General features: G+C 50.0%; 1 protein-coding gene across 17 annotated transcripts in view; it reads right to left on the bottom strand.

Annotated features, from left to right (window-relative positions):
- ESYT3 (extended synaptotagmin 3) overlaps positions 1-24,130 on the bottom strand; it is a 73,250-nt gene that overhangs the window by 22,660 nt on the left and 26,460 nt on the right. For 13 of the 17 annotated variants that reach the window (XR_009350908.1, XR_009350907.1, XR_009350906.1 and 10 more), the window contains 5 exons: positions 7,471-7,512; positions 5,527-5,661; positions 2,359-2,435; positions 999-1,065; positions 301-390 (listed from right to left, as the gene is read on the bottom strand). Coding sequence is in view for 13 of the 17 variants with exons in the window: in XM_059162737.1 (XP_059018720.1) it covers positions 301-390; positions 999-1,065; positions 2,359-2,435; positions 5,527-5,661; positions 7,471-7,512 (411 nt within the window). In the remaining 4 variants the exon portion in view is untranslated. Of the gene's footprint in view, positions 1-300; positions 391-998; positions 1,066-2,358; positions 2,436-5,526; positions 5,662-6,781; positions 6,867-7,470; positions 7,513-7,647; positions 7,775-24,130 lie in introns of those variants that run through there. The other 4 variants (XM_059162741.1, XM_059162743.1, XM_059162742.1 and 1 more) reach the window with 2 other exon arrangements.

Here is a 24,130-nt window from a genome sequence, read left to right as displayed (position 1 = left end):
GGGGCTGTGCACAGGGCCACAGGCCGGCCCGGACTGAGAGGTCTCAGAGACACACTCCCCTCCACCTTGGACCCTCTGTGTGACCTGGGCAAGCCACTCTTGCGAGCTATTTCTTGCTTTTGGGTTTAGAGCAGAGTGGAGCACCTCAGGCCGCCTAAGATGACAGGACATGAGGAGTGTGGGGTACCCGGGTCTAGGTTGGTGTAGGCAGTTCTATTCTTGGGTTCACATTAGCACCTGGTGCCCGGCAGGCGAGTGCTTACTCCCCAAAACAGGCCTAGGACTCTCCTTGGCACCCACCGGCTTTTGAAGGAAGAACACGGTCACAGCTCCCACGAAGGGCTTGTCCACCAGGAGGGGCTCCAAGATGACCCGCAGCGTGCCCTGCAACTGGATGGGCACGCAGGACCTCAGCCTCTCCCTGCACCTGTACTCAGCCGAGGCCACCTGTCTTGCTCATGCCCATGCCACCCCCAAATGTCAGGGCCACCTCAGGGGACAGAAACCTGCACATGGCTGCCACCCCTCTGCCGGCTACCAAGGGCCATGAGCTAGCTGCCCCTGCCATCCGCTAGTGCTCCAGCCTGAGGGGCCTGCAGCCCTGCCCCAATCTCCAGCCAGCCCAGCCAGGCAGGCCCTGGTGCCAGTATGCCACTCTGCCATAAGCTCTTTCCCCCTCCTCTATCCACCTAGTTTCTAAGCACTGGCTCGGCATCACTCCATAAATAGAATGTCTCCCTTCCTGCCCCCCTGAGGGGGACTCCTACAGAGGCAGGTGTGGGGCCACAGGGCCAAGCAGAAGGTTGTTAAAGCCCAGTCGCCTCTTTCCAGCCGTGTGACCTCAGGCCTGGAGTCTTGGGATGATCAGCCCCTGTGTGGTGTCCTCCCCTTCCCTGCTGCCTGCTCCAGTGTGAGCCTGCTTCCCCCTGCCCGGCCTCCCGCCCCAGGGGCAGGAAGCGGGGGCAAGGGGGTGGGCAGTGCCACCAGGTTCCACATACCTGAATCCCATTCACACCAGCCTGTATCTTCTGCAGCTCTGCACTGATCTCACAGTCCCCGATGTAGCTGAAAGTGGGGAGGAAGAAGGAAGGCCGAAAGGAAAGTCAGGTCCGCCAGTCAGAGAGACCAGGAAACTTGCCCCGGGCCATAGAGCCCAAGCTCAGGCATCCAGTCACCAACCCTGAGCCCAGCATCACCAGGCTATGGCCTCCCCCAAAGCCCGAGCTGGCTGAGAAGCTACATGTGTGCCAGAGGACCCTGGTGGATCTGGTGGCAGAGCCTTGGAGCCAGGCGTGCCCAATAACCATCAACTTCACACATCCCCCAGATGGGGACAGGTATTCCCAGAGCTGACTCCTATCCACCCGATATGCTCTCAGTGCCAGCCTCTGGGCTATGAAAATAAGACACTGGAGAGGAATGCAACATTCTGGAACTTTCAGAGTTAATCATTGGTCCTTTATTTATTTATTTATTTATTTATTTAACTGATTTATTTTAGAGAGAGAGAACAAGTGAGTACATGGGGGAAGGGCAGAGGGAGAGAATCTTCAAGCAGAGTCCTCACTGAGCACAGAGCTGGACCCCACCACCATTGAAATCATAACTTAAGCCAAAACAGAGCCGGACTATCATCTGACTGAGCCACCCACGAACCCCTAATCCTTGCTCCTTTAAAGCACAATTAAAACCTTACCACCTCCAGGAAGACTACCTGGATTGAATGTCCCCTCTCTCAGACTCCAGCTTGCTACAAACATCATTCAGAAGAGGTACCTTTGCCCAACCTACTGAACTAGACACAAGGATGTATCTTTGCATCCTTGTTTTCCTGACGCTTCAGAGTCCAGTTCTCCCACGGATCTCATAGCCTGTGCTCAGAGCTCCCTGGGCCTTACCACAAGTCCCCACATCATGTTGTTGTACTTGCTCCCTCTTTCCACATCCTCTTTAAGGCAGCTGGTCTGAGCATCCAGGTAACTAGCTGTGACCTCCAAGAAAGCTCTGCTGCCTGGGCCTTGGTATCCAAGAGCCTACCTGGTGCCAATTCTTATGGGAGAATCTGGGCCTGGGCTGAGGGGTCAACCAGCAGTGGCTTCCTTGGGACTGTCCATTCTCCTGATACTCTTTCCTGTCCCAAGCAGGGACCCTGTGCTCCTGCCCAGGGTGGGGGGTGTGTGTGTGTTTGTGTTTGTGTGTGTGTGTGTGTGTGTGTGTGCGCGCGCGCGCACGCGCGCTGTGAGTCGCTTTCCCACCCCAAATCAGAACATAAACTATACTACTCCATCTTCAAGCTGGCTGTTCTCACACGGCATACCCCGTACCCTGCACCTGGCCCGCATGGGCAAAATGGCTCACCATATCTGCAGGTCCAGGACTACCCGTCTCCGGTTGCACTGGTTAGTGTGTGCCTTGACGCCGTTGACCCGGGGGCACTGGAAGAGATGCCAGAGGGATGGGTGAGCAGGGATCTCACAGCAAGAGGTGGCTGCTGGCCCCTGCCCGGCACTGGGCTTTGGTCGCAACAACATGACCACCACAATTCTTGGATGGGGCACAAAAAGAGAAATTCACACTGTGGCCCGTCTGTCCTCAGACCTATGATACCTCCCTCCCTAGAATGTGTACCCTTCCTTCTCTCTCTCTCCTACCACAGATATTTACAGAGTACCCGCTCTGTGCCAGGCACTGGACCAAGGACAAGGTAAGGAGCAAGACAGGCTAAAGCTTCCCCTCATGGGTTGGAAGCCCAGCAGAGGAGACAATGGTGGGGGAGGGCATGAGGAGGCGCAGTCCCTGCTGTCACATAGGGGTCGGGGGACTTAAGGAGCACCTTCCTTGTGGCAGGCCAGGGTTAGAGAAGATTTTTGGAAGAGGTGGCACTTAAATAGTTCTGGCCTATGAGTAGGAGTTGGCCCCCCAAGGGCAAGAGAAGAAGGCAGGGTCCCTAGCTCAGGGGAGCTGACCCTAGAAATTAAAGTATCCCACACCAGGGCCGAGCGCTGAGCTCCTAGGTGATCTCCCCCACCTCACTTCTCTCTCCCATCAGGAGGCTAGTGGGCACTGGAATGGGCTCTGGTTAGTATTTACCAAGAATAAAAGAGAAGTATCATTTGAATTTGAGTTATATGCATGCTGAAGTAATTGGGGTGGAGGCCACTAATGTTTGCAATCTGTTTAAAATACATTAAAAAAAAGATGAGGAGGAAAAATAGATGTGTGGATATGTGCTAAAGCAAATATAGCAAAAGGTTAGTGGCTATACAATCCAAACGGTCCACGGCATAATACTAGCACATCTTCTGCAGGTTTGAGATTTTTCACAATGAAATGTTGGAGAAAAAAAAATTCAATCAATCATACTAGAGAAGATTCCATTATCTTTCTATTCTCTCCTTAGAAAGTGACATTGACAGGGCATCTGGGTGGCTCAGTCAGTTAAGTGTCTGCCTTTGGCCTCAGGTCATGATTCCAGGGTCCTGGGATCAAGCCTCACATTAGGCTCCCCGCTCAGCAGGGAACCTGCTTCTCCCTCTCCCTCTCCCTTTCCTTTCCTTCTGTGGGCACGAGCTCTCTCCCGCTCTCTCTCTCTCTCTCTCTCAAGTAAACAAAGTTTTAAAAAAAAAATGACATTTACAAATGCATTGTCACATGAAAAGCTTATCAAAAAGTACAGAGACCACAGATTCAGGGGAAAAAAGTAGTACAGGGACAACTTGAGCAGTTAATTAAAATCATCACGTGGTTTTTCCCGAACTTGTGATATGTGTGGTATGTTAGCTTTTTTAAGTGTTTAATTTTCTGTGGTTTATTTTCCCATTCTTTCTTTCGTTCTTTCTTTCTTTCTTTTTTTTTTTTTTAAGATTTATCCATTCATTTGACAGACAGAGATCACAAGGAGGCAGAGAGGCAGGCAGAGAGAGAGGAGGAAGCAGGCTCCCCGCTGAGCAGAGAGCCCGACACGGGGCTCGATCCCAGGACCCTGGGATCATAACCTGAGCCAAAGGCAGAGGCCCTAACTCACTGAGCCACCCAGGCGCCCCGTATTTTCCCATTCTTTCTCATATTTATTTAATATTCACTTTTGTCCTGGTTTTACATTTTAAATTTTATGTTCTTTTTCTTTCAGAGGGTCCCCCAATCACAGGAGCTTCAGGCCGCATGGCACCTGGCTATACCCTGGCCTCCAAGACCTACCAAGGCCTAGATGGTAAAGACCCAGAAAAGCCAGCGGCAGCCTGGGGACGAGGCTGGGGCACTGTACGGGACCACCCGCAGCCTGGGGCCACTGTGGGGCCTGCTTCTGCTGTGGTGAGGGATGGCTTCCCAGCAGCACCACCTCCCACAGGCATCCGGCTCTGCTCTACAGCGGTCCACCACTGCTTAGCTCCTAGCCTGCTGAGTCCAAATGCAGGATCCCTCCCAGCAGTCCTCCCAGATGACCACAACCCCTGCACCCCTCCACTCCCGAGTTCATGCATTCCTCCAGCATGGTGAGTACAATGCCATGGGGTGGCCCACCAGTTTGGGTGTCTGTCTCTATAACAGAACACTGACCTTCCCAAAGGCAGGGGCATAAGTCACACCCATTTCTGCCTACGGGTCCTTGCACATAGCCATGCTCCATGTGCGGACATGAATGAAGCAGAAAATGAATAAAGGAACTCATAGATGCTGAGACAGACCAGTCCTGGCCAAGTCTGAGAGGCACAGACTAGAATCTCCAGGGGCCAGGCATGCCTGCTGTGCTCCCCACTCAGGTAGCCAGTGGGGCAGGCTGGCCTGCACCCTGACACCTGCCTGTCCCCCAGCAGGGCAGATGCCAGTGCACCTGGTTTACCAAGGGGTGGACATCAGGCAGTTCTCTGCCTGTGGGAGGCAGCTCTTCTTAGGTAAACCCAATGCCCAATGTGGAGCTCAAATTCACAACCCCGAGATCAAGAGGCACATGCTCTACTGACTGAGCCAAATGACAAAAATAAGACACACCAATGGGGCAGCAGAAGTGGGGCAAAAGGGTGGAGTAGGAAGCTGTCAACAATAGAGAGAGACATGATGTTGGGTATGTCAAAAGCAAACTTCTTTTATCCTGGGTCGCCCATTAGCTTCACAGAACTAGTGCTGGGCTTGTGATGCTAACTAACAGAACCGATCACCTGGTAGAGAACTCTCCCCTACCTTGGGGCACTGTCTCCCCGTGTGGAAATCTGTTCTTCCTTGCTGATGCCCCAGCAAGCAGTACTTGGACATGTTCTTATCTGACTGGCTTCTACTGCACAGCATGTTTTCCAAATTTGGCTCAAGAAAAGTGGACTCGTTTCCCACCTTTTTGTTCTAACCCAGGCTTCCTTTGCACCTACAAGGATGGCGGTGCTGGGACTTGGGGGTGTGGGGTCTACACTTGGGCCAAGAGGCTGAAAAGTGCACATGGGGAGGTCCCCTGCAGTATTTTCAGGCAGGCAGGGTCTGGGACAGGGAAAAGACTACATGGCAGATCCAGGCTCCCCCTCCTGAGACATCACCCACCTTTTGTCCGAAGTAGAGCTTGGTGAAGGTGAAGGTTCTTAAGTGGATGCTCTTCTCCCGGATCTTGGGCTCGAGTTTCTCCCGGAACTTGTTTTCCATGATCATGCTCAGGTAGGGCCAGGTCTGAGAGATGATCTGTGCCAAGAGGAGGCTCTTGGGGGTCAGGTCTGTTTCCCCAACAAGACCCAGGCCTGCCCAGGACAACCTGACCCAGGCGTGGGGGTCCCGTGGCCCTTACGCTGCAGCACCCACAGGCCTGCCTGCCCACCCACTGACCCACCTATCCGTCTATCTGTCCATCAGACATCGCATAACTCCAGCAGTGCTTCTCACACCTGCCCAGGCAGTGGGAACCCAAGATTTGGTGCTCTTTTGCAGAGAACCGTGAAACAGTCACTAAACATAGTATTATGAAACTTCTCGTTCTGTGCTAAAACAGAAGCTATCAAAGGCAACACTGTGGTGTAATCAACAAGTAGCAGGTGCCATGGGGGGGTGGGGCAGAGACGTGGGGAGGGGGGGGTGCCAGTGAGGGGTACGAAGGGAGCAGCAGCAGCAGTTCTGTCTGGGGCAAAGTCTTCTCCCTTTCCTTCTCCTGGACCTGGGTCATAGTTCACAAGATGCACCTTGCATTCCCCAGACCCATCATGAGAGGAGCCTGAGGCAGTCATGTTTCAGGGCTTTACCACTTCCATCTCTATTAAGAGCCCCCTTAGGGCTGGTCCCATCTTCCTGACTCCCTGCTTTGTGGTCTGCCAAGTGCATCTTGAGCACAAAGTTCTTTGGGACACAAGCAGTACCCCCATGTAGGGTCCGTCTACACAACTGTATCCCCATCCATGCCCTGAGCAGAGGGCAGGAGCCTGGTCCAACCAGTCACAAGTCCCCAGCACCTTGTGTGCGACTCAGTGTCAATGCAAGAAAGGACAGAGCATACACGTGCACCCGTGAACTGGTGGACATGCAGGCAGGAAGAACAAGGTCTGTCCCAGGGATCCTGGACCCTGCATTAGTCCACAGAAACCAGGTGACTCATCTGAAAGGAGCCCGCACTTCCTCCAACTTCTGTCTGCCAGCTGGGAGCAGCTTCTGACCCACATGGCAATGACTTATCTGGTAACACAAGACTTTCAGCCTTGGCTCAAAAACCACCAGAAAGTCCTTTTTTATACCTAAACTCAAGTCATTCCTGCTATGGACTTTTCCAACCGAACAGAGGCAAGGTCTCTATAGAAAAAGTCCTGAATCAGGATACCTGAGTGGGTGGGAAGGTACTAGAGTTTCCACATCTAGGAGACAGTTTTGGACTCATCAGGCAGGGGCAGACTCTGTTTCCTCATCTGTAAGAAAAGGCCAGACCAGGAGTCTCAGAGCCAGGCCCTCCCAGGGCTTCCCGCAGCAGGCCCCAAGGGTGTGACCATCAGGATCCAACAACAGTGGTCATACTGATGATGACAGTGTTCCTGACCTCTGGGCCCTGTGGCGCTTTCATTACCTGAGGGATCCTCACAACCTCCCAAGGCAGGGACCATAATTATCCCCACGCACAGATGAGGGACTGGCTCTGAAAGGCTAGGCACCCTGTGGGAGGGTGCCGAGTCATTGGAGGCAGATCTCGGCTGGCCACAGGCAAAGGGCAGCTGGGGTGAGATACCACCCTCCTCTCCTGGGAGGCCCTGATCCTGGCCTCCTGGCCGGATCTCCTTATCCTGGCTGCATTTTTCTCTATACTTCCTGGTGTTTTCTAACATTTCTGCTCTGCCTGTGCATTAATTTCACGCTAAAGAAAGATGTTTGTTTTTTAAAGAGAGTCATTGGCAAGGAGAAGAACCCTGAGGGTTACTGCCAGCAGGCCTTTGTGGCACAGCTCCCATCACTGAGCCCAGGGGCACCAAGGGGACCAGGCCCAGGAGGCCGGCCCCGGCAGGCCCACCTCAGCCTTACCTTGTTGGCCCACTCGACCCGCTCCACATCCGGGAAGTGGATCTAGGGAACAGAAGGCGCTAGGGTAAGTCAGACTCAGCCCGTGCCTCCCCCTATCCCCCAGACCCTTCCGCTCCCACCCCACGTTTGCCTCTGCTCTGCCTCCCCACCCCGGCTCAGCACTCGCCAGGCACCGACCAGGAGACTTGGCCAGCCCTGCCCTGGGGCACACTGTCCGGTGGGGCAGGCGACAAGAGGCCAGACCGCACCAACGATGCCCCAAGGCTCGCAGGTAGGCGGTTCTGGGCAGACTGCGCCCAGCAGCCAGGAGGCTGGAAGGGCGAGGCCAGAACCCCCTGTTTGCTTATGCAAATAAGCCCCGCCTTCTGGGGGGGGAAATGTGGAATCCCCACCCGGCTCGGCTCCTCGCCAATTCCATCCTGCTTAGTCTTTTAATGACACAATTAATTGCCACTTCCGTCCTCCATAGTCTTTTAATGACACAAGTAATCGTGGCCTCTGGAGAAAAATTAGAAAACTGTAGGTGAGCAGAAGGAAAGACTTTTTTCTTTTCTTTTCTTTTTTTTTTTTTAAAGATTTCACATATTTATTTGACAGAGATCATAAGTAGGCAGAGAGCCAGGCAGAGTTGGTCCCGCCGAGCAGAGAGCCCGAAGCGGGGCTCGATCCAAGGACTCCGGGATCGCGACCCCAGCCAAAGGCAGAGGATTTAACCCACTGAGCCACCCAGGGACCCCAAAGACATATTCTTTTTCAAGATTTTATTTATTTATTTGACAGAGAGAGACCACAAGTAGGCAGAGAGGCAGGCAGAGAGAGAGAGAGGAGGAAGCAGGCTCCCTGCTGAGCAGAGAGCCCAATGCGGGGCTCGATCCCAGGACCCCGAGATCATGACCGGAGCAGAAGGCAGCGGCTTAACCCACTTGAGCCACCCAGGTGCCCCCCCCCCCGACATTTTTATCGGAGGGTGCTGAGTGACAACCACCATTAACAAGTGTCTCCTTCCAGCCTCTTATAGAAATAAGCATATGTAGTTTTCACAGAAATTGAGGTCAGTGTTTGGCTGTCTGCTTTTTTCAGTTAGCAGCAGGTAGGATGGCGGTGATTCCTAAGGTAACAATTGCCAATCCGAAAGGCTTGGAAAGGGGATCATGTTGTTTGCCTAGGCAACAGGAGAATGGGGAGCACCCCTACCCAGCAGGCCAGATCCTGTTCTCACACAGGGAGCTTCCTTCAAGTCACAGCCCCCAGCCACATCCCTGGGTTGCCTGGCAGGGGGGCGGGCTGCGAGGGGCTGGGCAGAGGGTTGAGGGGGTGAGGAGGTGATGATCCTATCAGCTAAGCTTTGCACGACCTGATTCTGACAGTTCTGAATCCCTTCCCTGCCAGAGGCTCAATCTCCACCAGTATCTGCTGAGCTTCTCATAGACCCTCCAGCCCAGCCCCAAGGTTTTCAAGGACAAATGGGCAAGACCACTGGTGCCTGACACAAAACGTGATCAGTAAAATGGCAGCAATGGCCATTTCTGTTGCCAAGTCCTCAGAGCACAAACCAACTCAGGATCACATTCATGGTGGGCAGAGGACCTCCCAAGGTCAGGAAAGGAAACATGTCCATACAGTTCACACACCTAGTGCACACCAGGCCTTGGGGTAGCTCTGGGGGTGCCCTGAAGGCCCAAACATAGACTCTGGCATAGAACACTATGCCCAGGAGTATAGAGTAATTTAATTCCTTTAGGAATCTGACTTTTTAAAAAAAGATTTGGAGTGGGGAGAAGGTGCTGAGGGAGAGAGGGAGGAAGAGAGAATCCTAAGCAGACTCCCTGCTGAGTGTGGAACCCAGTACAGAGCTAGATGTCACGACCCTGAGATCATGACCCGAGCCGATATCAAGGGTGGGTGACTTAACAGACTGAGCTACCCAGATGCCTCTTAGGAGCAGTTTTTTTTGTTTTTTGTTTTTAAGATTTTCTTTATTTATTTGACAGAGATCACAAGTAGGCAGATAGGCAGGCAGAGAGAGAGAGAGAGAGAAAGAGAGAGAGAGAGAGAGAGGAGGAAGCAGGCTCCCTGCTGAGCAAAGAGCCAGATGTGGGGCTCAATCCCAGGACCCTGGGATCATGATCCAAGCTGAAAGCAGAGGCTTTAACCCACTGAGCCACCCAGGCGCCCCTTAGGAGCAGTTTTTAACAGCCTTGAGAAGTCAGAGAAGCCCAGTGCTTCTGGGACTCCCAGAACATCCAGCCCTTCTTCCAGCCTCAGTTTCCCCAGTTCTGGACAACGATACATATTTTTTTTTTTTAAAGATTTTATTTATTTATTTGACAGACAGAGATCACAAGTAGGCAGAGAGGCAGGCAGAGAGAGAGGAGGAAGCAGGCTCCCTGCTGAGCAGAGAGCCTGATGCGGGGCTCGATCCCAGGACCCTGAGATCATGACCTGAGCCGAAGGCAGGGGCTTAACCCACTGAGCCACCCAGGCGCCCCTGGACAACGATACATATTAACTTGAAGAAACATCTAATATTCCCAGGTGCTAAAGGAAAATCACTGCCTGGTTCCCAGAGGAGGAGCTGGCCCAGTCCATAGAAACAGAAGGGAAAGAGGGGAAAGGGATCTGGGGGAAGTGGGCAGGAACTATGGCTGGCCCATCCAGCTCACTGGGGAGCAGCAGCCTATTCACCAGACGCTCCCTGCTGCTGCCACCCTGGGTTAGGTTCCAAGCCCCTAAGAGGCAAAGGGAGCTGAGGCCTTTCATTGCTCTGTATCACTCCTCCCAGCACTGACATAACAACTCCATGTGGGGCTGAAACTGACTTCCCCATCTCTTTGATTGCTCCATTCATCACCATCTTCAACTTCACTTCTTCCAGGAAGCCTTTCCTAATCTCTCAAGTCAGAGACAGGTGTCCCTACTAGGTATCTGCCAGTTCTGCATTGCGGCTTTTAAAGGACCTCTTTAGAGCTGCTGGGTCTTACTGCCTGCCTCCTTACTAGCCTGTAAGCTCTAGTGGGCTGACCTATTAGTGCCTGACCCCAGCATGTGACTATCTTAATAAATATTTGTGGAATGAATGAACACATAAATGAATGCAAGCTTCTTGCCTTCCAACAGCTCCCAGGCTAGTAAAGGAAGCAGGCAATTAACAAACCATTCCAGTACAGGATCATACCAAGGTGCGGGGAGTGGGACCCTCACAGAGGAGAAAGGTGGGCTTTCCCTGGCACCCTTATGCCTCTTCTGCCAAGCCAGCTGGCTGGACCCCTCCCTCTCCTCTTTCCATCCTGACCACTGTACTCCCATCTTGCCCCTGGGCACACCTGATATGTATATCCCCTCCACCTCCTATCACACCTCTCCAGGGGAGGACCTAGGGGGAGGTTCTGCACCACTGGGAGCTAGTTCTGATCTCCTGCACCCTGGAAAAGTGATCCAGCCTGGCAGGTCCTATCCTGGCCACATTTGTGAGCCAGTCAGACTCCCAGACGCAGATTCCTGAGCTGCCTTTCACACCTACTGAATCAGAGTGTTTCCAGGTGGGGCCTTGCAATTTATTTTTAACCAGCTCCTGGCAGGATTCTGGAGATCCGGCAGAGTTGGTTGTGAAATATCAATGACTAGCCCAGCCCTTACATTAGAGTGGCCCACACTCACACTGACTGTGTGGGCAGCAGCGGAGTGCCCAGGGCCTGCACTGTTTTCATGTTCTCTTGGCCAGCCACACTAGTGTTTGAGGCTCCTTGCTAAGACACTCCTCTAGAGAACAAGTCTGAATGCCCTGATGAGAGCAATTCAGGCCAAGAAAATAAGGGATCATCAAGTCAGCCTCTTCTGCCTCAGGCACCCGGCTGGCTCCTCTCTGCCTGAATCTCAGCACCCGTCAGGACTCCCCAGTGAGCCAAATCCTGAGCCAGGCCACCTTCTCTGTGACTGCTGCAGAGTAAGTCCTGGGCCAGGGAATGACATCAGAGAGGCAGACACTTACTGAACAACTACTCAGCACCAATTCTCCCTGGAGACCAAGGAGTCTTTTTTTCCATTATAATTGGCCTTTTAAAACACTCTTTCCCTACTTCAAATTCTCGAAATTATTTCATGTTTTTAATCTGTTGACTTTATATTTTAGCTCTGTACTTAGGTCTTCAGTCTGTCTGAAAGTTTTATAGCAGGTAGGATAGGTATAGAATTTCATTTCTCTCCAAACTCTCACTAAGACAATTTTTAAATAACACATATCTAAAAAAAAAAAAAAAATTCCATCTTTCCTCCTGATTTGTGAAGCGACTTTTCTCATATGTCAGCTTCTCATGTGTACTCTGGTGTGTTTCTGGACTTGGCAAGGAACTCCATGGTCTGAGTGCCTGTTTCCTGCCAGCACCACACCATACTAATCACTGTAGCTTTGCAGCATGACCCAGGGTAGGGGGGTTCCTGTTTGCTTTTCTTATTCAAACCAACTGAGCTAATAGTATTTATGCTTCCAAAATGAATTTTAGAATCTTGTCCATCTTCCCTCCAATAATCCTCCTGGGATTTTATATATTTGTAGGAGAACAGATAGCTTTACGATATTAAGTTTTGCATCCACGAACAGAATATTTCCCCTTATTAATTTACATCTGATTGTATTCACATTTAAGATCATAAGTCTTTCTTTATAAAAATCCCGTTTTTTTGTTAGATTACTTAGGAGGTTTTGTTTTTTTTTTTAAAGATTTTATTTATTTATTTGAGAGAGACAGTGAGAGAGAGCATGAGCGAGGAGAAGGTCAGAGAGAGGAGCAGACTCCCCGTGGAGCTGGGAGCCCGATGCGGGACTTGATCCGGAAACTCCAGGATCATGACCTGAGCCGAAGGCAGTCGTCCAACCAACTGAGCCACCCAGGCGTCCCTACTTAGGAGGTTTTATGGTTATTAAAAATGGTATTTTGTTTTCTGTGCAACTTTGTTGAAATTTGTTGTTGGTTCTAATTGTTCATTAATTCTCATACGTTATTTATATATAATCTCCAATAACCTTTTTTTTTTCTTATCTTTATCCTTCTTATTTTTCTTAAGTTTGTCTTCATTGGCCAAGCGCTCTGGTACCACACCAGACAGTGGTGGTGACAGCAAGCATCTCTATCTTGTTCCTGACATCAAACAGAAGTTTTTCCATGAAGCGTGCTTTTCGCTGTAGATTTTTAGAGGAAAGCTATCAGATTGAGGATGTTCTTTTCGATAGCTAAATTTTCAAGAGCTTTCATTAGAAATGGGTATTGAGGGCGCCTGGGTGGCTCAGTGGTTAAGCCGCTGCCTTCGGCTCAGGTCATAATCTCAGGGTCCTGGGATAGAGTCCCGCATTGGGCTCTCTGCTCAGCAGGGAGCCTGCTTCCTCCTCTCTCTCTGCCTACTTGTGATTTTTGTCAAATAAATAAATAAAATCTTTAAAAAAAAAGAAAAGAAAAGAAAAGAAAAAGAAATGGGTATTGAGGGACACCTGGGTGGCTCAGTGGGTTAAACCTCTGCTTTCAGCTCAGGTCATGATCTCAAGGTCCTGGGATCGAGTCCCGCATCGAGCTCCCTGCTGAGCAGGGAGCCTTCCCCCTCTCCCTCTGCTGCTCCCCCTGCTTGTGCTCTCTCTCCTCTCACTCTCTGTCAAATAAATAAATTCTTTAAAAAAAAAAAGAAAAGAAATGGGTATTGAACTACATTCAATGCTTTCTCAAATCTATTGGGATAATTGTGTTATTTTTCCCTTTCGCCCATTAAGGTGGCCAACTTAAGTGATTTCTTAATAAAACAAAACCATCTCTAGTTCTTGGGATAAGCCCCATTTGAAGCAGTACATTTAGTTAGCCTGATATCACATTTAGGTTTTATACACTCACGATTCAAAGTGATATCTATAATTTTTGTTTTTGTACAATTCATACCTAGTTTTGGTATAAAGATTTTACAATAAATTATAACACTAGTGATAAAGCTTTTCCATATCCTGTTTTCTGAAACAACCTGTAAATAATAGGAATTACCCAATCAGTGAACTTTAGTGTTTCTTACCTATAAAGCCATCATAGCCTGAGGCTCTTGGAGTGGGAAATTACATTTTCTGTCTTCAGTGGTTAATGGTGTATTCAAGGTCTCCTTATCTCTTATTGTGGTAATCTGGGCATTTCTAGAAATGTATCTAGTTCAACTAGGTTTTCAAATGTATTGATATATTTTTTTTATATTTTATTATTTTTAATCTGCTTTATCTGTAGTTACTTCTGTGTTTTCATTCCAGATTTTTTCATCTTTTTCTATTAATAGATCAAGCTCAACTAAGATTTTGCCCATTGCACTAATCTTTTCATAGAACTAACTTCAGTTGTCATTCTTTCTCCTTTACATTTATAATCAAAATTTTTGTTCATTTTCACAATTATATGTATTAATTCTTTCTCTATTCCTTTGATCTAAATCTGTTGCTCTTTTATGTTCTTAGAGTTGAAGAATTTATTTCAGTTTTTGGTTTATTCAAATTCAAACTTATAAATTCCCCTATGATTTTTGCCATTGTATTTTATCATTATTCAGCTTCCTGTCTTTTCATAATTTCTATTACAATTACTTTTCAAACAATAATTTTTAAATAATGATATTTTAAAATATGTAGACATATGAGATTTCTAAGGCTATTTATTGTTTTCTGATTCCTTTTCTTTATGGTCTGCACAGTCTGTAGGATAGCAATCCACTGGAATATATTGATAATTCCTTTGTGGCCTAGTAATGATTAATTCCTGTGGCTACTCCATATATGATCAAGTTATTAACCATGTCCTTTGTAAAAAAAAAAAAAAAATCATGCCCTCCCAATATTCTTTATCCTTGTTTCCTCTTTGTCTACTTGATGTAACATTTTCAGAGAGGAATGTGTTAGAATTGCCAAGCCCAGCTATGGATTTATCTACTTCTCTGTGCAGTTCTCTTGGGCTGTTGGTTTACATTTCAGGTTTATTTTATACAGCACATACATGTCCATGATTGCTGTGTTACCTTTTTCATGCTATATGCTATAACATCCTGGTCTTTAGGATGTACCCAAGTTACATTCTATTTTGTCTAATATGAAAATTGCCATTCTCCCTTACTTTTGTTTCAGATTTGCCCAATTGTATCTTTTTCCACCCTATTTTCAAACTTTTTTGGTTCATGTTATCTCATGTCACTTAAAACTCACCTTAATTCCTTATCAGCCCCATTGTACTGATGAGGAAAGTAAGGCTCAGAAGGGTTGCTCATAGTCACCAGCTATGGAGTCCAGAGCTGAGACACAGACCCAGGTCCATCTTACCACCAATTCTGTACTTCGGCACCTGGCTGCTCTCACTCCTCTTAAGAAGACTTTATGGACGACTATGTTTTCCTCTTTTACAGAAAGTCTAATTTAGCAGAGGATTGCCCTCATGGTACCTGAGTCTTCACTGGTACACCATGCTTTATAGTTTACAAAGGACATTCTATAGATACTTTCATTTCACCTTCCTAATACTCCATAAGGTGCACAGCAAAGGCACAATCATCCCCATTTTACAGATGAGGAGAGGCTCAGAGACCAGTTGGTACCCGCCCAGATCACCCAGGTGACCGGAACTCACATTTCACCTGCATACAATTTTAGCCCAGCCTACAAACTTTTTCTCCCCGCCTGCTGCACCTGAAGTGTCAGCACGTGAGGTCCACATCTTAGTGTAGAAGTATTCCTTGTGCATTTAAAATTTCACCTCTGACAACCTCAGTTTTCTCATCCACAAGATGGGTACAATGCTGCCAGTTTCACAGAGTCCCTGAGATGAGTAAATAAGACAATGCATGTGTGGTGCTCGGTCCCCTCCCTGGCTCAGTACAAATGCTCCAGAAGTGGTGACCGTTGTTGGCAGTTGTCAGTTGCCCGAGATGCAGACACTCAGCCACCTCTGTCCTCGGGTACATGACAAGAACAATGTCTCCTGGGCTATGTGTCCAGCTCTGTCTGATCCAAAGTCCGGCAAATTGTCTATGGGATCTCCAGATGCCTGTGGCTCAGCGCTTTGGGAAGCCACACAGAAGGGAGAAGAGAAAATGAGAGAACACAGTGAAGGTGCCTGAGGCCAGAGAAGGAAGGCAGTTGAGGATAGTTTTCTTAGCCTCTGCTGATTGGCTGAGGGGTACGCTGCAGACAGCCTGGGTCCAATGCCCAGGAGGCACCTGCATGAAACTGCCCAATGTGGGGAGGGCTCCACAGTGAGACGTGGCAGAGGGACCCGTTCAGAGCCTCTCTGCGTGTTTTTCCTCCCTAAACAAAGGAAGGGAAGGCAGAAAAAGACTGGAGGCCTGTGCTCAGGCTGAGTCCTGAAATCACTGAACTTTTGTTCCAATACCTCACAAGGCTGGGGATCCCTGAGACCAGCTGGCTGGGAGACACCCACAGCTCCTGGCATTGCAAAGGGCCAGACTCAGGCAGGGGGTTTCAACCTTTTGTGTGTACAAGACCTCCACCTGGAGAGTCCCTTAAAACGTGGATTCTTGGTGAGGGCGCTCAGAGATTCTGATCCAGGAACCTGAAGCCTTTGGGCAAGGGCCCGGAAACTTTATCTTTAACCAGCTCCCTGGTTGTTCTGATTGAGGTGGTAGAGAGTGTGGGACAGTGAGTGCTCAGGGCTTGCTGGAGGACCTGCTCAGGCCCTGGAAGAAAGTGGCTCCTCCACTCTCTGCGGCTCCTGACTAGGGCTCCAAAGTCACAGTCTGTGTCTCCAGCTGTCATTCTTGGGAGAATACTGCTTTGTCATAAAATTCTTACCAGCAGCTTATGGACCTTGATTCTTTTACAAAGGGAGTATCTTTTGTGCCACAATGAGCAAGGGGAGGCAAAAGCTAGCAGATAAAAAATACCATTAGTCTGCCTGGCTTTTTTGGGTGCTGCCCCCGCCCCTAAAGTGTGAGCCACTTCCACTCCCCAGCTGCTTTCTCTAGCCAGACCCCAGGAGTAAGAAGTACTGCCGGGGGGTCCCTGAGGAGCAGGGTCTGGTCCTGACCCCTTCTCTGCAGCCTCAGGTTTCTCCTGATTGAGGGAAGTGAGGCTGCCATGCCTCTGCTCCCCAGGTCTACAACCAGGAGATGATGAATGCAAATCCCCCACAATAGAGACACACTCAGAACTCTAGCACCGTTCATACCCCAGACCATGAACACTACCCTGACTGATGTACTACAGGTGTGAGCACTTCCCCAAAGCAGGCCTGGAAAATCTCAAAGTTGCTCTGGCCTGTGGTCAAGTCACCAGGACCCTGGCTGCCTGCCCTTCCCCCTCCAGTGCCTCTCAGAGAACCTTAGAAAGGTGGTGGGGGCTCCCCCAGCCCCTGAGGTCTCCCTAATGCTGACTCACATCTGCTGTTAGTGTGCATACGCCAAAGCCTCCCAGGCAGCATGGCTCATGTTTTGATGACAGCAGTTTTTAGGCAATGGAGGTAACGAGAGCTCAGAACAGAGAGATAGACTAAAGCAAAGTCAAGTCCAAAACAGAATTCCAGGCTCGCAGAGGCCAAGACCAGGGCCCTGCACATCAATGCTTCATCTCCAGGTGGTCATGTGCTTTATCTCGTAAACCCTTTAGGAAAAATGATCCCACTGCAGTGATGCAATGAGCCAGAGGGATGCCTGCAGCCATCAGAGCAGGAGCCCAGGCAGGACTCACAGCCAGGCTGGGAGGCCCGGGCGGCAGCTTTGGGTCACCAGACCCTCTCAGGAGGCAGGGGGTGTAGGACAGCTGCACTTAAAGGGCCTGCCTGTCACCAGGCCAATCTGGCTCCTTCCCTGTCACAGGGATGGTAACTCCTCCCATGCGAGCAACCTTGGACCGACCCACAGATGTAGAGAGGTACAGAGAAGGCCTGTGGGTCTCCTTGTACCTCAAAAACCTGAGACATGCGCCCTCAGAATGATGCAGACACAGCCACAGAATCACACGTACACACAAGGACACAACCTCTTTGCTTGGACAAAAGCCTCACAGTTCTTCTCTGCACCAGTGGGCATATTGTTACGCTCACACGCCCGCAGACTCAAACTGCTGCGGCCAACTCCCTCCCACACTCAGAGAGGAGAGGAGCCCCCTCACTCCAAGTATCCCCCAGGGAAGTCCGACACAGGGAGGCCCTGTGGCTCTGGTCTTCCCAGACAGGCTCCCGCCCCGTTGTTCCTATTTGGTGGTTCCGCCTCTGCTGGAAAATGGTCCCTTATTTCACACACTTTTTTCCTGGTGAAGCCCAGCCTTTGACCCATTTTCCCTCTGTTCTTGAGGGATAAACATTTAACCATAAAAACGGCTTCTAGAGCGCCTGGGTGGCTCAGTGGATTAAAGCTTCTGCCTTTGGCTCAGGTCATGATCCCAGAGTCCTGGGTTCGAGTCCCACATCAGGTTCTCTGCTCAGCAGGGAGCCTGCTTCTCCATCTCTCTCTGCCTGCCTCTCTGCCTGCTTGTGATCTCTGTCAAATAAATAAATAAATTCTTTAAAAAAACCAAAACAACAAATGGCTTCTAAATATGTCCACTGTTCTACTTTAAATCTCCTGGCTAAAAGTGCTTTAAAGGAAAAATTTTTGCCAACTTGAAATACTGCCTAATGCTGTTCTAAAATCCACAGGCTCTTTAACAACACACCTGGCCCGCAGACCGGCCTGAGTCACCTGGACCCAGGAGGAGGACAACGCGTGGGTAAGACTGCAAAGGCAGCCACTGGGGACAAGAATCCTGGAGACAAGAGCCTGTCCCCTTTGCTGAGGAAGGAGGGCTTGCTGCACAGAGGGGCTGCCCTTAGCCGTCCACAGAGGCGTTTTCTTCAAGGAGACCTGAGAGTAATTGTGGGTGACCAGAGAGTTCCGTCAGACAGTTGGGTTTGGTAATGCCCAAAGGTTAAAAATATAAAAGTATCTTTTTGCTTATCGACTAGTATAGGCATTCCTCAGAGATACTGCAGGTTTGGTTCTAGATCATTGGGATGAAGTGACTATTACAATAAAATAAGTCAAATGTATTTTTCAGTTTCCCATATAAAAGCTATGTTTACACTATACTGTATTCTATTAAGTGTACAATAGTATTACGTTAAAAAATGTACATACCTTAATTTAAAAAATACTTTATTGCTATAAATGCTATCCATCCCTGAGCTTTCAGGGAGTCATACTCACTAATCACAGATCACCAAATATAATGATAATGAAAAAGTCTGAAATACTGCAAGGATTACCAACATGTGACACAGGGACATAAAGTGAGCAAATGCTGTTGGAAAAATGTGTTGATAGACTTGCTCGATGCGGGGTTGCCACAAACCTTCAATTTGTTAAAAAAAAAAAAATGCAATTATCTGCAAAGTATAATAAAATGATGTATGCCTTAGAATACCAAAAAGTATAATCCCTGATGCTGATGAGGCCACAGTGAAGAGGGAATGAGAATCGTTAAGGTGTTCCTAAGCATTTTTTTTTAAAGATTTTATTTATTTATTTGGGAGAAAGAGAGAGCACAAGCATAAGCATAGAGAGGGGGAGAGGAAGAGGGAGAAGCAGGTTCCCTGGACCCCAAGATCATGACCTGAGCCAAAGGCAGATGCTTAACCAACTGAGCCACCCGGGATCCCAGGTGTTCCTAATCATTGACGTGAGTTTAACATGTAGGAATCCATGGTAAGGAACTTGGGAAACATGGACTAAGATTCCTACCTTCTAGGGCCCGAGGGACAGACTTCTCCTGAGCACCTATTGTGTACTGGGCACCAAGCAAAGAACTGAGAAAACAGACGTGAGCAGGAAACATACTTTTGTCCTAGAAGAGCATTCAGTCTGGAGGAAAAGTCAGACACAAAAATCAGGTGCAAGTGCAGAAAGGCTCCGGATGCTGTGAGGGCCCCGAGGAGTAGGATCTGAGAGTGGGGGGGCCTGAGCTTGGACTTGAAGGAAAAGTCAAGGGAGCCAGGCTGGCAGATCAGGGGGAGAAAAACCAGACAGATCTAGGAGAAGCTGCCTGCCTCGGCTACCCATAAGAGGAGGACATGCTGGGAAATAACAGATCATCAATGCTAGTGAAATGGTTCAGCAGCGCAGGGTACATTCATGTGAAGGATAGCATAATCCTTAAACAGGTTTTTTGGGAGAATGTTGGTAATATAATATTACAAACAAAAATATAGGAAAAAGAAAAAAGGCACAAGTTTTTTAAAGAACTGTTTTATACACCTTCCATACAAAAGAAGTACACGCAAATAGAACGGTGTGTTTCTGAGTGGAGGGACTGTAAACACTTGTCCTAATTCTCTTAGGCCATTTCCAAATGTTCTACAATGGGACTACTTTCACTTTTATAACCAGAAAAACCAGATTTTTTACCAACTTACAACCAATGTAAACTAAAAAACTAAACACAACCCAGGCAAAAGGATGGAGTAGGTGACTCTGGGGTTGAGACATCCTGTGTCCCTGAAAAGTCCCTGGCCCTCTACTCTGAGTGTCTGGGAGACTCCTGGTACACTGGGATGGGGCTTCTAGGGCAGGAGCGGCCACTCCAGCTCCGGCCCCGACTCCCCGTGTGGTCTGAGGGGGTGAACTCTCGTTCCCTTGGCTTGAAGGGCAGGGGAAAGAGAATGGGGCTTTCCCTTTTACTAGTTCCCACTGGGACAGAAAACATTTTCATTCTTCTTCTCTATTTGCGGTAAAGAAGGAGGAAGAGAGAAAGCACTTTCCTCAAGCACGTGTGAACATGTCTGGGCTGTAAACTCCAGGTTTCCCTCAATTAAAAACCCCTGGAACTCTCCGGGGGGAGAAACTCTGAATGGAGGGATGGGAGGGTCACGAAGGGGGCAGGGAAGCCTAGGTCCCCGTCCCCTGCTCATTTGTGTAGCTGGGCTGTGGCCTCCAGGGGACAGCACACAGCTGCCAGAAGTGCCCTCAGAGTGACTGGGGCCATTCCCACTGAAGTACCAGCTCAACCTGCTGTCAAGACCAGGCTAGGAGGCGGAAGGAAGCTGGTGACCAGCTCTTCACACTTTCTGCCCACCAGACAGGGGGCCACAACAGAAGAGCAGGACAATGGCTGTCCCCTGCCTTGGCCCTGAGCCTTATCTACATCATGATCTCCCCCATTACCAAGGTCCTCAGATACTTGGTTGGAGAAAAGGTTGCTGTGGACACTTCTGTTGCAGAAAAACTCAGCCCCTTACACCTAAAGCAATAGGACGTCCCATGTGAGTTTGGGTATCACAAATTGCTGTCCCAGAATCTGCTCACCTCAGAAGGAGCTTATGAGCTCAAGTGACCAAACCTGCCCGGAGGCTTTCTCAGAGCCTTGCCCTGCCACCTCTGAGGACCGATCACACTAAATCAGGAAAGGCGGTTCTAGCAGGTCTGAATCCCCACCCAGACCAGGGATTCCTTGCAGGCGGGGGCCATGTGTCACGCATATCATCATGGGCCTGACACACTGTAAGTCCTCAAGAGATGCTTGCTGACTGCATATAGGAATGAATACGCGGATGCCTAACATCCCTGTGTTGGGCCTGGAGGGGTGGATGCCCACATTCTGCCCCTCTTCTTGCCCAACCCTGGCCCAAGATGTGAGAAGTCCATGAAGCATCACAGAGACGTGGGGCAGAGACCCACAGGTCATGACTAAAATGTGCCGTGCCTCTTCCTTCCCAAGGACAAGACTGACTCCCAGCCATACTCAGGACCTCGCAGGGCTGCAGGGACCTCACAAGTAAGAAGTCCCCTGGCTTCAAGCGGATGTTTAAGACCAGGTCCCCAAGCATGGGCTCTGAGAATTGAGGTAATCTGAGTGGCCCGCCCAGCTCAGAGCTGCCACTGCATTTATTTCCTCTAATTAACCAGAGTGTCAGTACAAGGAGGGATCGTGAGAGATGGGGCCAGGGCAGAGGGCTGCCCCACCCTCGGAAGGAATGTCATGCTCAGCCCCAGGGAAGCAACACACTCAGCTCTAGTCCTCAGCCTGAATGCTGGCAGGAGCCTGGAGGAGACCATCCCAGGGACACTTGCTGGGAGGCCTTGAGTGTACCCTGCTTTGTGTGAACCAATTTAGATGATGGGTAGGCAAGAAACGCTGCCGAACAGTGTCCTGGGGGCCAGCAGCAGGACAGAAAAGCCAATTGGGCTTTTAGTGGTGAGGGCAGACTCCAACCACTGAAGACTCTGCAGAGCATCTCCTAAAGCCTTGCCATTTTCAGAGGGGAATCAGGGACCCCGAGAACACAGGGAGCCTTCTCAAGCTTCCCACCCACCCCCACCCGTGAATGAGCATCGGACTCCGAGCCTGTACCTGCCACCACATCACATCAGCCCCACCCCCATCTCAGCAGATACAGAGTTAATTGTCCCCAGCAAAACTGCCAACTAACTGATTGCTATCAGCTGGCAGGAGAGAGCAAGCCCGGCTGGAGCAGGGATCACAAATAGAAGTGTCTGCTGGTGAGACACACTCACTGATGAGTGTCAAGCCAGGGAAAGGTCCCATAAGAGGCCTGGGAGACTGAGAATCCTCTTCCCCCACCCCCCACTGATCACACGCCGGTGCCTCCTCTCCACAGCCTCCCTCTCGGGCCAGGCCAGGGCCAGGCCACAGTCACCTGCAGAACCGACTTCCCAGGGCCTGTGGTAAGATGGGATGGCCGAGCTGGGCCTTCTCCAGCTCTGCAGCAGCAAGGGCTTCACTTTCCACTCTGTGCTGTCCCTAGTCCCCAGCCCTAGCAGGGTGGGCTCACTCAAGAGGCTCTTCATTCCCCAAAAAACAGACCCAAACACTGTGCCAGATCTCTACAAAAAAATCTATCCCAGACCATTCACACACAGAGACACATAGAACACTCACACATGAACAGTGAGCGGCAGCTGCTCCTCCGCTCAGAGCGCCAGCAGTGGAGGGCAGCTCCCTCCAAGGGACCAGCCACGTGCACTCCACAAAAGAATCCACAGCTTCTTTACCTGTGGCCCCTTTGAAGGCGAAGGAATCCTTCCTTCCAGCTAGCTCTTCCATGGAATGGAACCAGAGGAGGGGCAGGGCAGTGTGATGTTTGACCCGAGAAACAACCCCTTTCACAGGTGGGGACACTGAGGCTCACGGAGGGAAAGGACTCACTAAGATCACCTGGGGACAACAGCTTGGAGCAACGTGTTGAGAAGGATCCTTGACTTCATTGAGAACTAGTCATGGCCACCAGGGCCTGGCAGGAGAGTCTTGTTCCAGCTCAGCCTGGCCCGGGCCTCCACCCCCTCACGGGGTCTTGGTGCAAAGTAGAACTAGATGCCCTTTCCAAGCAGCAGGTGCGCTGGATTCCCCACATCCCTTCACTGGGAAATGCCATGCAGGGGACGACTCGCAGGGCTGTGCCTGAGTGCTATAGCCAAGACCCTTCACTCCTCATCAACCCCTGCCCTTCCCTGCCAACTATGGGCTTGTCATCTGTTGTTTTGTAAAAATATTTCTTGAGACCAAAGGAGGTGTTAAGTCATCGACCCTGCTTCCGTGCAAGGCAATCAGTTCTCCAAACGGAAACGGCACACTGAAAGGCCCATGTATAGGATAAGGATTCCCATGCTCTAAAATCATCGGCAAGGAGCACACTGCCTCTGCCATACCCAGAGCCAAGGCTTTCTCATCTGGTCTCTCTTCTCCAGGTTTATTCCTCCCTTTGTGCTGCTTTTTACAGGGCCTTTCCAAAGCCTTCCACAGGCTCCTTGTGACCTTCAGAATCAGGCCCAACCTCTATCAAGCCCACCTCAGTGGGGCCCCTGTCTGTCAGCCCTTACTACACACTTCAGCCAAACCAAACCAAACCACACAGTACTCTCTCATACACTGGCCACGGTGTGCTTCTGTGCTGTGCTCGAAAGCTTCCCCCAGCTTGGAATCCCCTTCATAGCACCACTGCTTCAATCCAAAAGGCAATCCAGGCCCAGCCCACCAGCCAGGAGAGTCTAGAGAACATAAACTGAGGTCAGGCCCCTCCCAGGACTCTGCCAAAGAAGAGGGAGGCTATGGTCTGGGGACAATCTACTATGGAAATCAAGTGGGATGTCCTTTACTCCATGCTTTCAACCCTTGGCTGGACCCTATTCAGGCTACCTCTGGCTTCTCTGAGACCTCCATGGCAATTATCTATATTGCATCTACTTCCTGCTCCAGACTGCCCTCTTGGAAGGAGAGATGCCATTATCTTCCTCTGTGTGTCCCTATGCCCAGCTGGGTCAGGTGTGGGGTATAGTTTATGAGGTTAGGTAGCTTCTTGTGTTGCCTTACACATCAGGCTGAGCTCCCTGTTGGCTAGTTTCATGTTGCATCTGGTGTTTATGTGCATGGGGGCACGCTGGGGGGGGGGCACATCAATGCCCCTACAGGATGTGATTCTTGCCTCAATTTCAGAAACATTGCCTTTTGTACACAACCGAGTGTCTGGAGGTGTTCCCTAATCCAAGGAAGGGCGGAAAGGGAGGCCTGTCACTAGGTGAGGCCTCACGAGCCCACCCTCATGGACTGAAGCCACCATGGGGTCCAAACAGAGATATGACAGGCATCCAAAACTCCCTCAACAATGAGCAAGGCACGTGGCTAGGTCCCGGCCTGCTCTCTGGATCTAGATCTTTC

Source organism: Mustela lutreola, chromosome 2, assembly GCF_030435805.1.
Source record: "Mustela lutreola isolate mMusLut2 chromosome 2, mMusLut2.pri, whole genome shotgun sequence".
Classification (NCBI taxonomy): domain Eukaryota; kingdom Metazoa; phylum Chordata; class Mammalia; order Carnivora; family Mustelidae; genus Mustela; species Mustela lutreola.
The sequence above is the reverse complement of the archived record's forward strand: the minus strand, read 5'-3'. Positions and strand labels throughout refer to the sequence as shown.